The sequence below is a fragment of the Diabrotica virgifera genome, chromosome 5 (assembly GCF_917563875.1).
Source record: "Diabrotica virgifera virgifera chromosome 5, PGI_DIABVI_V3a".
Classification (NCBI taxonomy): Eukaryota; Metazoa; Arthropoda; class Insecta; order Coleoptera; family Chrysomelidae; genus Diabrotica; species Diabrotica virgifera.
Window position 1 is genome coordinate 261,888,882 of NC_065447.1, and position 14,865 is coordinate 261,903,746.

Consider the following 14,865-nt stretch of genomic DNA (forward strand, 5'->3'; position numbering starts at 1 on the left):
AAATAAGTATGGCAAACTTTAAGGAGTAATTCTGCATGAAAAATAATGACAGTTTGCTTTATAAACGTATATCCGCAAATGATTCGTTTCCGATATAGAAAGGGTTGAAATTTTTCTTACAAACTGACGATTTATTTATTGATTTAAAACCGGTTGAGATATGCAAATGAAATTTGGTGTGTTTTAAGACGTAGTTATTGCACATTTTTTGACATAAAATTAAGAATTTAATATTCACCATTGGAGCGCATACGGGTAATATGAGCCAACTTATTACCAGTATGCGCGCCAATGATGAATATTAAATTCTCAACTGTATGTCAAAAAATGTGCAATAACTACGTCTTAAAATCTACCAAATTTCATTTGCATATCTCAACCGGTTTTAAAACAATAAATAAATCGTTAGTTTGTAAGAAAAATTTCAACACCCTCTATATCGGAAACGAAGCATTTGCGGACATACGTTTATAAAGCAAACTGTCATTATTTTTCATGCAGAATTACTCCTTAAAGTTTGCCATACTTATTTAAAAACACCCTGTATTGATTAAAAACATGGCTAGTTGTTAAAGTAGCTAACTTTTTAGTATCCAAGATAATCAAATGAATCGAAAAGCAAAATGTTGAGAAAACGTGAGGCTATAGTTTGGTTTTAATTTCAGTATTTTACATTACCTAGAATATTCCACAGGATGATGCGAACTTTGAGAAAAAACGGAGTTTGATTCATACACCCGGTATACAATGAAAGTCTACATATTAAAAAAATCACTTAAATCGGACAATAGGTTTAGAAAATAGGAGACATCAAAAATGACCCATTTTTAAGGTAGGCGGTTAATTTTGGCCCAGAGTGTATTACATGGGAACGAGAGAAGTCCTCTTTAGTTTACTAGTTCTGGTCCAGAAATGCTGCGACCGACAGATTTATATGCTCTATAGACTTTGACAAAGCATTTTATAGCGTCAGATACGACCTACTATTAGAACGATTGCAAAAAGTCGGATTAGATGGGAAAGACATCAAATTATTAAAAACTTCTACTGGAACCAAAACGACAGAGTTAGGATCGAAGATTCCACATCGTCAGTAGTAGAAACTAGGAGAGGATTTAGACAAGGATGTGTTCTGCCACTCCTGCTGTTTAATCGTTACCATGAGTTTCTATTTAAATAAGCACTGGAGGATTTTAAGGATGGAGTCAAGGTGAATAGCGTAAATATCATCAGCATCAGATAAGCCGCTGATACGGTGCTGATTGCGGATTCCGACTTGGGTCTACAACGACTGATCGACAAGACCAACTTGACCTGTGAGCAATTTGGTATGAAAATGTACCTACATTAAGAAAACCAAAGTAATATTTATCCGAAAAACCCAAAAAGTACCTCAACTTTGGACAATAAACGGGCACATTTTAAATAAGTCGATAGATTTAAGTACTTGGGATGTTGGATAACATACATACATACATAATCGATGATCCTCTTATACCGTAAGGTGTCGAGGTGTCTTCTTTACTCGTTATTCTCTGCGAACTTACGCCACTTTTTTCGGTCCCTAGCTAATTCTTTGGCTTCCTGCCACGATTTTCCTCTATTCTGCAATATTTCCATCACCCTTGTATTCCACGTTTTCCTTGGTCCACGGTATGGTCGGCCTCTCCTATTTTTCCCTATCGGCCTCGCTTCCCATGTCATTTTAACCTGTCTGCCGTCGTTCATTCTAAATAAGTGCCCAGTCCATTTTAATTTCTTTTCATGAATTTTTTCCGTTAATGGTTTTACTTTTAATTCTCTTCTAATATCTTTGCTACGTCTTTTATCGATTCTCCTAGCTCCCGCGACTTTTCTTAAATACCTCATTTCCGCTGCTTGCAATCTCTTTTCTTGTTTGTCGTTCAATACCCAATTCTCTGCTACATATATGTAGTGATAGGTACGTAAATTGTTTTAAATATTATCATTTTGGTTTTCCTAGTTATTTCTTTTTTATTTAAGAAGTTTTTATACAGCGAATGATATGTTCTTGTGGCTGCTTTTATCCTATTTCAATTTTCGTCTTCTTGTGTCCCCTTCTTATTTAAAATTATTCCAAGGTATTTAAATGTATCTACCTGTTCTATTTCTTTGCCTTGGATTTCAATATTTAAGTTAACATCTTTCTTGGATATTGCCATTACTTTTGTTTTTTCCATATTAATTATTAGATTGCAATTTTTTAATTCTGCCTCCTAGATTCTTATGTTCTCCTCCAGAGCTCTTTCAGTTCTTGCCACAATAACAATATCATCTGCAAATACACAGGCTTCGATTTTTATTTGTTGTAGGTTTCTGTATCCTATGGTACATTTTTTTGTTTTTGGCCAGCATTTTTTAATTACTTCGTCTATTACACAGATAAACAGTAGGGGGCTCAATACCCTCCTTGTCTGGGATAAAGATAAATAGCAGCCTAAATCCTGATCTAGAAATAAGATCGAGAATAGAACAGGCCAGAAAATATTTCGAAAGGATCAAAAAACTGCTTTGTGATTCTCGAGTAAAACTCGAAATTCGACTACGCTTATCAAAATGCTACGTCTGGTCGACTCTTTTCTATGCAGTTGAGACATGGACCCTTAAAACATCAACCGTAAATAAATTTTTGAAATGTGAACCTACCAGAGATTCCTCAAAATTTCATGGACATTGCATACCTCAAATTAAGAAGGGCTGCATAGAATAGGCAAAGAAAGAGAACTTTTCAACACAGTGAAAGTTGTAAAATCACACCTAGGCCACATACTGAGAAATAATATGTGAGACCTAGGCCACATACTGAGAAAGTACCAATATATGTATACCAATATGCTCAACTAGTAGTGAAAGGAAAGATCGAAAGAAATAGTGGATTAGGAAGGAAAAGACTATCATGTGTAAGAAACATCCGACAATGGAGAGGCTAAATTTTGAACAGCTCGTAAGAACAGCTGAAGACAGAGAAGCGTTTGCAATTGTAGTAGCCAACCTCAATTGAGGAGAGGGCACTTTAAGAAGATTACATGTTTGTCCTAGTTATTCCCAATGGTTTAAGTTGTAACGATCCACAAGCCTTTAAAACTTTGATATATATCACATATTTCAAATTTCATCCTGTATAAGATTATAATTATGAGTCTTACATTTATTATTCGAACGAATGTTTTTTATAAACATCTCAAAATCTTCGAAGAAAAAATACGTTAGTGTCTCTAGAATAAAATAAACATTCAAATGTTTACTTTACTCTGCCCAAGCTCCGTCTTAAAACCGTCAATTGGAATAAACAAAACCGAATCATTTATTTATATTGTATCATATTTATAAGTGTGGTGTCATCAGCAAATCTCAAATTGGAGATTTTTATACCAGCCACCGTTACTCCACCCACCCATTCTTTTAAAGTCATCCTCATGACATGTTGGGCATGGATATTTAATAAGTTAGTTGATAATAATATGCTTCCTTATCTATCCCATCTCTCTGCTCTGAGCTGGCTGAACTGAACTTTCTTACTTAATCGTATTGTTGTCATAATGGACTGGTGCAGAGTGTATATGTACATAAGTAACACCAGATGTATCAGTGCCTCCATCTCGATTAAGATGAACCAAAGTTTTATCTAGTTTGATTATTTTTGATCTAAATTGATCTAAGAAATGGGTTGTCTCAGGTTCAGGATTTGCTCATGTCCTTTTTCCTTTGCAACCCCAGATAGTGGTTGCTGCGATATTATTTGATAATGTCTGTAAATTTTTAATCTTTGATGATATGCAATAATATGTTACTTTCATGTGTTATAAGTGATGATGCTCGGTAGGTTTTACATTTGATAGTGCCATTATTTGTGCAGTGGAATATAAATTGAGATACACTATTCAAACGGTCACTTTCTGGAATTCAAAACAGTGACTCATATAGAATATGTAATCATGTCTCCTGGTATTGTGTCAATTCCTGGGGATTTATTTTTCTTTGGCGAATCTTTTACTTCAGAGAACATCAATATCACCATGCTAATTTTTATCCAATTTTCATTTAAATGTATCACTTGTATGGTAACAAAACGCGGCAATTTTGGAAAAGAAAAAAGGATATTTCTTAAATTAAAAAACCCATAAATCTCCTGCGATATTATGAAAATAAACGTAGAGTAAAATTTTAAACTATTGATTTCTAAAAAGCGTAGTCCATTCTATTCATGAAGCTCGGGTCAATACCCCAAGCCGTTTAAAATTGTATGTAGTTTTTATCGTATGTTGAAGGTACAAAGCGCTCATATTGATATTGTCGCCGATATAAAGGATTTTGTACGGAATTTTTTATATAAAATATAGAGGATATTCTAAGTTAGAAGTATTTATAGTAGTTCCTACATATAGTAGAAGTATATTTTCTTGTTCCTTACTCTCCTCTCTTAATTTACCGAAAAATTTATTGACTAATTACTTACAATTTGGGAAGACTGTTCACCCACAAGAGCACTTACTTTTCCTTGCGAACAATTGTTCCTCTCTTTTACAATGCAAAAACAACTGCTATTATTTTTATTTTAAATCTGTAACTGAGGCTATTTTTTTTCAATGTTAAATTCTTTCTTTTCTCCACGATAAAAACACGAAATCCTTATTTTTCTCATTCCTAAAACCAAACTTTTGGTTCTTATATTTGTAATAAAAAGTGCTTTTGACAGGGTGAGGCGAAATGATATCTTAAATTTATTACAAGCTGAACAAATAGACCACCAGATAATAAGGCTAATTAATGAAATTAACAAGAACAACAAGACCAAAATTATAATGTCAACAGGAGAAACAGAATGCAATAGAACTAAAAGGAGGAGTCCGCCATGGAGACTCGCTCAGCCCGTTGTTATTCAATATGGTGATGAATCAAATAATTCACGAAGTAAGAAAACGACATGGATACCACATGGGAGCGCATAAAATCACGATACTATGCTATGCCGATGATGCAGTACTAATTGCTAATAACGAGGATGACCTACAAAGGCAGCTCCACACTTTCAATATCACAGCAAATAAACTTAATATGAGAATATCAGTAGAAAAAACTAAATGTATAGTGATAAGTAAAGAGCAGCGTAGATGCAAGTTAGAAATAGACGACAAAATTGTAGAACAAGTAATGAAATTCAAGTACCTAGTAGTAGAGATCACTAGTGACAGGGATATAAGATCAGAGACCACAACACAAGCAACAAAACCGGCAAGAGTAAGTGGTTGCCTCCGAGAAACCATATGGAGAAACAAATATCTGACCACGGAAAGCAAAATAAAAGTATACAAGACGTCAGTAAGACCTATCCTAACATATGCAGCGGAGACAAGGACCGATACAAGAAAGACGAAACAACAAATCAACAATATCGAAATGAAAGTATTAAGATCAATAGCGGGCATATCATTAAGAGACAGACAACACAACAGAAGTATACGAGAACGATGCAAAATTCAAAATATTAACAGGTGGATAAAAACAAGAAAGAAAAACTGGAACGAACATGTAAACCGGATGGAACCAGATAGACTAGCGAACATCTGTAAAACAACAAGCCGTATAGCAGAAGACCCGTTGGAAGGCCGCCGAAAAGGTGGAAAGACAATGTACAGTCAACAACAACTTAAACAGAATAAGAGGCAGACAAACAGGAATAATCCTAGTCGCGCGATGAAGAAGAAGAAGAAGAAGAAGAAGAAGAAGAAGATGTTTGTAATATCAATAGTCGACACTCCCTAAGTATTTTTCATTGATTTTAATTCGCCTCGTAATGTTGGTATTTACTTATTTTTCTCTATATCTTTCCCTGCTGTAGTTTCTATATATGTTCGATCGAATTTCAGAAGACTACCTTGTTTTTTCATTTTATATGTAACCACAGGCCTTACAAAACTTTGTTTGTTTTCTTATTTGAAGTTTTGCTTTACAGCAGATTTATATTTTATTCCCTGCGGTTTCTTGCTTTTTAAATTTCTCTCGTCTGTTCCGCTTCTTTCCATTTTTCACGATATTCCCAGTTTCCGTCATACAATCGTTTCTTTGACAGGCTTCGTCGTTTCATCTTTCCATAATCTTCACGTTCGTCCTCTTCTTCTTGTTCCTCTTGGGTTCCATTCTGCAACCTTATTTATCCATGTATTTTCTGCTCTACGTACATGGTAGTACCATTTTAGTCTTCCTGCATCTATACACTGCAGGGCATCTGTTTCCACTTTCACTCTCGTCCTTATCTCTTCGTTGGATATCTTGTTTCTTCTGCTCAGGGCACAGCAACTCCAGAATTCCATTTTATTCGTCAGAATGCGCCTTTGGATTTTTTTGTTTATGATCCAAATTTCTGTTGCATATGTCATGATACTTTATGCTATTGTTTGGATTTTATTTTTTTGTTTTTTCTTTGATATTTTTATTCCAGATTAAACTATGGAGTTGTCTTAAACAATATCTTATGTAAATGTTGAATGGGTTGCGTGTGTGAGTTCATCTTAAATGAAGTTAAGAAACACAGATGTACTCACAATCATTTAATTTACTTCGACGACCGGTTTCGCTCTCTACAATATACAGATCATCTTCAGGTCAGCGTTACAAGTGATTAAATGCTACAATTAAAGAAAGCCAGAGTTGGAACAGTGTTTGGTTGTATCAAAATGCTAATAGAACGCCAAAATTTTGAAAAGTATGTATGTAAATGTTGACATTTTAGAACAACAAACAAATACATACGTATGCACATACATGAGCAAACAAGTACTCATAAGCACGCACACGCACACGGATGCATGAGTTTTATGACTATTTGTTACATTAAACTTATATTTTAAATTTTGATCTACTTACATGCCGTTACAAGGGTTGATTTGTAAGTTCATTAGTAACATGTTTACACGTCCAGATTATGCTAGTAGGATACTAGCTAAAGGACTGGGTAGGCGGACATGCTTCGTAGGTCAAAACACAGTGTATCGGAATGGATCTTGAAGGCAGATGTGTGATGTGAAACAAAGATAGATGTATTAGTTATGAGAAAGACAACGTTCGGATGGCACTGTTCGTAAATGCAGCTAAAGTGTTAATGACTCTGTGTATGCACTTGTACGATTGTAAAGGTCCTTGCTCTTAGGTGTTTTGAGCTGAGGGCAAAGGTCGAAGTAAGGAAAAAGACTAATAGGAATCAATTTTTAGATTGTATTGTTTCCAGTCAAAGGACTAAGGGATGTCAGTTAGTTTGTATCATTGTAGGTGCCTGACACTCTAATAATATCTAATAATATCTTATTTGTCCCAATCTGTTTTTACTTCTTCTGATGTTGTTGCTTTTTTCGGTATTATGAAATCCAAATATATAACTTTGTTCGTTCCTTTTATTTCTACGTGTTCTTCTATTTTCAAACTTTTGATGCCTTCTTCATATATTGCTTAGTATTCCATTTTCTTCATATTTCTTTCCAGACCCACCTTTCTGCAATTCCCTTTTAACTCTCTTACGATGTAACTCATATAGAGAAAATGGCCCCTTATCGATATTCCCATACCCCTACTTTTTGTCTTCCAAGCTGTTAGTGCGTGTTCTAAAGATATATTAAATAGAGTTGGTGACGTTGGGTATCCCTGTAGCAGTCCTTTTGTTGTTTTGAAGTTGGTAACTATCTTGTATCCGATCTTTGTATATACTTAATTTCCCCAGTATTTGTATATTCTTTTATTACGTGTGTTAGGTTAGCAGCTGTTATCCCTAGTTTTATTTCCAATTTAACTGACAGAAACATTGCATTCCTAATCTGATCTATACCGCTCGCTCTATGCCACGCTGGGTTTAAGCTTTCTGTCTCAAAAAATTATTGTTAAAACGGAGGAAATCCCCGTGTATTTTATCGTGCCTTGTATAGGGCCAGTGTCAGGTCACGTTAACCGCTGCGGAATAAGGAAAGCGGGAATACTGGCGCCAGAAAATTTAATTTATCATAGATCGAAGAGCTTCACCTGTAACTGAATCTAACGGGACGACTTTTATGAAGGATATAGTGCTCTTCTAAAACTGGTATTTTATAGCTGGGCTGTAATAAAATACAATTTGGAAACTATCGATATCGGCAACGAAAATATACAGGGTGTAATAAAAATACAGGTCATAAATTAAATCACATATTCTGGGACCAAAAATAGTTCCACTGAACCTAACTTACCCTAGTACAAATGTGCACATTAAAAAAGTTACAGCCCTTTGAAGTTACAAAATAAAAATCGATTTTTTCCAGTACCTATATCGAAAAACTATTAGAGATATTTTATTTAAAATGAACATGTGGCATTATTATGACAGTAGTATCTTAAGAAAAAATTATAGGGAAATTTAGACATCCCATGAAAATTTTAGGGGGGTTTGGTTCCTTTCAATCCCCCCCCCCCCAAACTTTTGTTTACGTTCCAATTTAATTATTATTGTAGTATCATTAGTTAAACACAATGTTTTAAAAACTTTTTTGCCTTAGTACTTTTTCGAAAAGTCGAGTTTTTATCGAGATATTTTGAATATTTGTCAAATCCACCACATATTTGTATATGGTTAAGTACGATTATGGAGACTTGGAGTTGGTAATAATATGAAAATTTATTTATGATTTACATTTTTAGGGATATTTTGAACCATATTAAAAAAGAAGCCATATCTCTATAAAAGATGCCATATCGAAAAAATACAAGAGGCAAAAAAGTTTTAAAAACACTGTGTTTAACTAATGGTATCGCAGTAATACTTTAATTGAAACGTACACAAACATTTAGGGGGTTTAAAGGAACAAAACCTCATAAAAATTTTATGTAAACATATTAAAAAAGAAGCCGCAACTCGATAAAAACTGCCTTATCTAAAAAATACTAAGAGCCAAAGAAGTTTTAAAAATATTGAATTTAACTAATGGTACCACAATAATAATTTAATTGGAATGTACACAAAAGTTTGGGGGAGGGGGGTTAAGGGAACAAAACCCCCATAAAATTTTTATGGGGTGCACAAATTTCACTATAATTTTTCTTTAAGATGTTCCTGTCATAAGAATGCCACATCTGTATTTTCAATAAAAAATCTCTAATAGTTTTCGATTATTTGTACTAAGGTAAGTTAGGTTCATTCGAACTATTTTTGGTCCCAGAATATGTGATTTAATTTACGACCTTATTTTTGTTACACCCTGTATATAGTATACACTATAAACACCCTGTATACAGGGAATGAGTAGAATGAATATAAGTATTGCAGGTTTTTCCAATACGAAGAATTTCAGAAGTTCTTGAAGAAATGACTGTGGCTTGATTTGAACGTGACCCTTTCTGGTATCTAACAGTCCTCTATACCATTTGGCCATAACCAATGCAACCAAGTACACACACTATAATCTTACTAACACCGCACTAAACACACACGTTCTCCCCCACAGCAGAAGAGAAACTAGATACAATATGTATAAACATTTTCAATTTCTTTGCAACACAAAAATGCAGCAACTGCATAATACTCTGTTTAAATCGGAGAGTGCAGAAAGAGTCTATACCTGTTTCGGAGGTTTTTCCTCCTCATCAGTAGTCCCATATAGGGCTTCCAATCCCGCAATACCGAGATCTCGGTATTGCGGGATCCCGCGTCATTTTCCAATCCCGCGTGATGCGGGATCCGCGGGATTTGCGGGACTGAAAAAAACGTACATTACTGCTGTAGCTACGCTCAAAATTATCAATAAACTGTCTTTGCGCCGTATTTTACAACGACGTAGAAATGTGACTGCACTACTGATTTATCCCCAAAAGCCTCGTAGTTACCAAGCGTCGTGTGACGATGAAACGTTTCATCTCCCCACCGAAAAGTTCACTTCGAAAAGAAATTAATGATTTTGTAACGGGAATGAACTTCAGCCTTTTAAATTTCTTCTGAGAGCAATGATAACGAAGAGGCTGATCAAGTAAGAAATACGTGAGAAACAATGTAGAGGTTCCATCATCGGGTTCCGATCTTAATCTTACATTGCAACAGGAGTTAGAGTTAACTATATCGTCAGCATGTAATATATTTACTTTGCCCGTCGCTATCTCGAGCTAATACACTTGAGTCCATTATTAAAATAGAAATGACTCTGTGAATCTGGGGAGTCAATGGGAAAATATCTTACATTTACATATAAAGCCTAAAAAGGAATACCGTCGACGTATGGAAGCCGAAAGGGCATTTTCTGCTGCTGGCTATATTGTGTCTAAAATACGCATAAGTTTGGCAGATGGCAGTTTAGATTTAGATATTGGCTCGTATGAATAAAAATGAGGATGTAGTTTATACTCCAAATTTTGGAGTACATACTCCATGCGGTAGTATCTACTCTTATGTACGGTGAGTAGAAACTCATCACATCAACATATTTTTATTCATATGAAATTTAGTATAAACTTATACTTTATGCTCATACTCATGACAACATACTCGGAGTTTATCCTCCGTTTTTATTCATACCATCCAATATGTTGTGTTTTCTTTGCAAACATTTTCAATTGAAAGCTTTAGCTAAATAATAGTAACTTATAGCTAAGTAATATAGCAACTAAATTAGTAAACTATATTAATTTTCAGTTGAAAATGGGTTTTTTTGGTTTATTTTTAAAATTTTGTTGGTGTATTTTTTGAAGAAGATAGATTTTTTATTTTTTCAGTATTTGTTACTGTTGGTTGTGAAAAAAAAACAATTTTGATCTCATACTAATAGTAATACTTAAATAAATGTGGAGTTAGTTGATTAATTTATTGTTTTATTTGCCTTATATAAATATTACTATTTTCAATATGCGGGATCCCGCAAATACCGAGATCCCGCGGGATTGAAAATTCGTAGTCCCGCAAATACCGAGACTGAAGTCAGGCTGCGGGATTGGAAGCCCTAGTCCCATATCCTCTTCTCTCCGATTTCTCCAGGTATAACACTTTGGGCCTTTCCGAATTGCAAAGAACGAAATGTCACGGATGAACTAGAGCCATCTACCGAAAAAAAAAGTAAGTTATCAATCGAAGTAGCACAGAAAACCACAATAAATATCGTTCCCATACCACCAGATTGACAGCAGATGGAATACTTTCTTTGGTTACAATCTCTCGAGATTTTCAAAAATTATAAATCATACAGGATGCCGAGGAAATTAAGATGAGAGAATTTTAAATAATTTATAATCCAATAAAAATGTGTACCATTTATAATCCATCTATTCAGCGTGGTAAAAAGTTCCAACAAGAAAGATTCCTTAGTACTCAATAAAAGAGTAAATGAATTAAAATGTATAAACATTTTCAATTTCTTTGCAACACGAAAATGCAGTAGCTGCATAATACTCTGGTTAAATCTTGCAAAGAAATTGAAAATGTTTATACATTTTAATTCAGTTACTCTTTTGTTAAGTACTAAGGAACCTTTCTTGTTGGAATTTTTACCGCGCTGAGTAGATGGGTTGTGAATTATTTAAAATTCTCTCATCTTAATTTCCTCGGCATCCTGTATGATTTATAATTATTGAAAATCTCAGGAGGTGTAACCAAAGAAAGTATTCCACCAGTTGTCAATCTGGTGGTATGGGAACGATATTAATTTATTGTCGTTTTCTGTGCTACTTCGATTGATAACTTACTTTGTTAGATACAATATATCCAATCTCTAGAAGTAGAAGAGGACTTATGAACGGGCTGGTAATCAAGAAAACGCAGAAAGATACAACGCTGCGATTAGATCACTCGAAAATAACCAACTGTAAGATTCTGTCTTAATACTTCAATACTTGCACAAAGATTTATGAACTGTCAATTCAAAAAAAACTCTATCAATTTACGCAATGATTAATCAAAATTCAGACTTGTCCAATGATATGAAATTATTGCAATTTCAAGACGAATCTATTCATGTAAATTTTATTGTATTTGAGTAACATTACAAATTTTCCATAAGATGTGTACGGTGTCCTTTCAAAATCAACACAAATACGAAATTGTTCTTAAATGCTTTAGAAAAAATTCAAATTATCAACAATCTTTTCAATTAACAAAACCCAGACAGTCATCATCAGATAATTGTCCAAAACATATATTAAACCTTCAAATTCTATATAAACCCTTAGGGAACAGTTGCTAAGAAAACAACCAATATTCTTGAGAAAGGTCACCGATAACTCTCATCTTGGTTGTCCAGAGAGAGACAGATCGCAACATAAAATTTTAATTGAAGTTTCTTTTCTTCAGTCAATTTAAATGACTTCTAAATGTCTTCTATAATAATATAATCAATACTCATACGAAACCGATATTAGTATTGGAAAAAGTTAGTAGTTACTTTTCGATAGTACACAAGTATAAAATTAAGTATTTGTGAAAACTGCATAATGGTAGGGTAGCCCAAGCGGGGATTTTTTCAGTTACTCGAGCGCGTCAGATTATCATATGGGCAGAAACCTGGTACCCTGCAGATGTACCTCTACCATATATTGGCTCTTAACACAGGGGAGTTCGTTAAAGGGAGCCCGAAAAAAAATCTATCCTTAAAAATACTCGAAATTGTCAGATTAAGATAAGGTAAGTTAAGTACATGCAAAAGAGTGTATATTTCAAAAATTTGACGATTTGAGGGGGCGTAAGGAAATTGGCGAGTTGAAAAGTTTCACAAAAAAAAAGCGAATAATTCGCGAAATGAACGTTAAATCGAAAAACTAGAAAATACGTTTTCCATATTTTTCAAAAATCTATCGAATGATACAAACCATGGCCCCCACCGAGAGGGGTGGGGGTAAATTTAAAATTTTAAATACAAATCCCGCGATAATAAACATTAGATCGAAAAACTGCAAAATACACTTAATGAATATTTTTGAAAAATTTATCGAATGGTACCAAACACGACCCCCACGGAGATGGGAAGGGGGTTACTTTAAAATCTTAAATAAGATCCCCAAATTTTTATTCCAGATTTGGATTCTTTACGTAAAAATAAGCAACTTTTATTCGAAACATTTTTTCGAATTATGGATAAATGGCACTATAATAGGAAAAAACGATTGTTGGAAATGGAAAATTGAATTAAAAATGGAAAGTTCCCACTAAAATGGAAAACTTTACTTAACTTTTTTTGGTTTAGGACCTACTCTTCACAACCCAATAGGTCCCCAAAGCGCTCGAGTGACTGCACATTTAGCATACTTTGCTCTCCTACTATAATATTTTTTCATAGAATAATTATATGGGATGGAAATTATGATCATTGGTATGTGTATCTTCCAACTAAATACGTTTTGGTTTGTATTTGATGGTAAAATGCATTAGATGTATTAAAAACGATATTATCGAAAGAGTATGTAAATACGCGGTTATTGTATATTGTTGTTGATACATACTTCTATTAGAAGATTATTGACTACTTTTCAAGGAAAATATGGTAAATGTACTCACCACCCTTCACGGGTTTGTGGATCTCTAGAAGGCATTTGACAACGTCAAATTAAAGGACGTTATCCATTTATTGTACGCAAGATGCTTTACAAATAAATTTAAATTATTAGAAATCTATTTCAATTAACAAATCCCAGACATACATCATCAGGCAATGGTCAAAAACAGCACAACCCTTTAAATTCTGTAAAAATCCTTAGGAAACTGTTGCTAAGAAAACAACCAATATTCTTGAGAAAGGTCACCGATAACTGTCATCTTGGTGGTCCAGAGAAAGATAGATCGAGACATAAAATTTTAATTGAAGTTTCTTTTCTTCGACCAATTTTAAAAAAACATTGTACTAAATGTCTTCTATAATATAATCAATACTCGTACGATAGCTGATATTACTATTGGAAAAAGTTAGTAATTACTTTTTGATAGTACACATTTATAAAATTAAGTATTTTTGATAACTGCGTCATATTTTTTAGAGAACTATTATCTGAGATTGAAATTATGATCATCGGTATGTGTATCTTCCAACTTAATACATTTCGGTTCCTATCTGATGGTGAAATGCTTTAGATATTATTAAAAACGACATTAATGAAAGATAATGTAAATACGCCGTTGGTGAAATTTGTTATTGATACATCTATTAAAAGATTATCGACTACTTTTCAAGGAAAATATGGTAAAGGTACTTACCACCCTGCACGGGTTTGATTTGCGGGCCTTCTTCGGCCATGGTAGAATTTTTACCACTGCCCGCCCGAATTATGTGATAACAACACACGAAATAGAAGCTAATATCGCGGCTTTCTACGATTTTCCACCGAGGGAAACCTTTAGCTAGAATTTCCTCTTAGTCATAGACGTAAGGGATGATCAATACGGCGGCGAACGCTTGCGTAGTGGGAAATGTCAGACTGAAGAGGGTTGTGCACGGTCAGAAGGTGGCAGGGTTGTCTGATCACGAGATAAATTGGAAAATTTGATGATTTTCAATCATTGCTAATCATATAAATATCAATTTGAATTTTAGTTAACAAGTTTTGGTTTGCTATTTTGGTATTTTGCTATGGTCCCCTATTTCAGCCAATTATTTTTATTATACAGGGGGTCCAGAAACTCCACCGACAAACAAAGACAGGAGATTCCTTAGATAATTTTAAGACAATTTAACCAAATTCACATAGTCCGAAAGGTCTCTTCACCTAGTCCTAAGGGAGCTAGAGCTCTTTGAAGATGGCGTCTTGTAATTAGTTTTTCTTTAATACCTCCCGAACGCTTCTAGTTAGAAAAACGAAAATTGGTACACATATTTGTCTTCCAGAGTTAAATCGATTCCGTTCATTGTAAATTTTTAGTAC

The 14,865-nt window shown here is 34.1% G+C and overlaps 1 protein-coding gene across 1 annotated transcript in view; it reads right to left on the reverse strand.

Annotated features, from left to right (window-relative positions):
* Positions 1–14,386, reverse strand: part of LOC114329728 (synaptotagmin-11) — a 43,758-nt gene extending 29,372 nt beyond the window's left edge. The window contains exon 1 of the mRNA XM_028278918.2: positions 14,201–14,386. Within this exon, the coding sequence (XP_028134719.1) occupies positions 14,201–14,240 (40 nt within the window). The 5' untranslated portion in view covers positions 14,241–14,386. The remainder of the gene's footprint in view (positions 1–14,200) is intronic.
* Between the last annotated feature and the right edge of the window lie 479 nt (positions 14,387–14,865).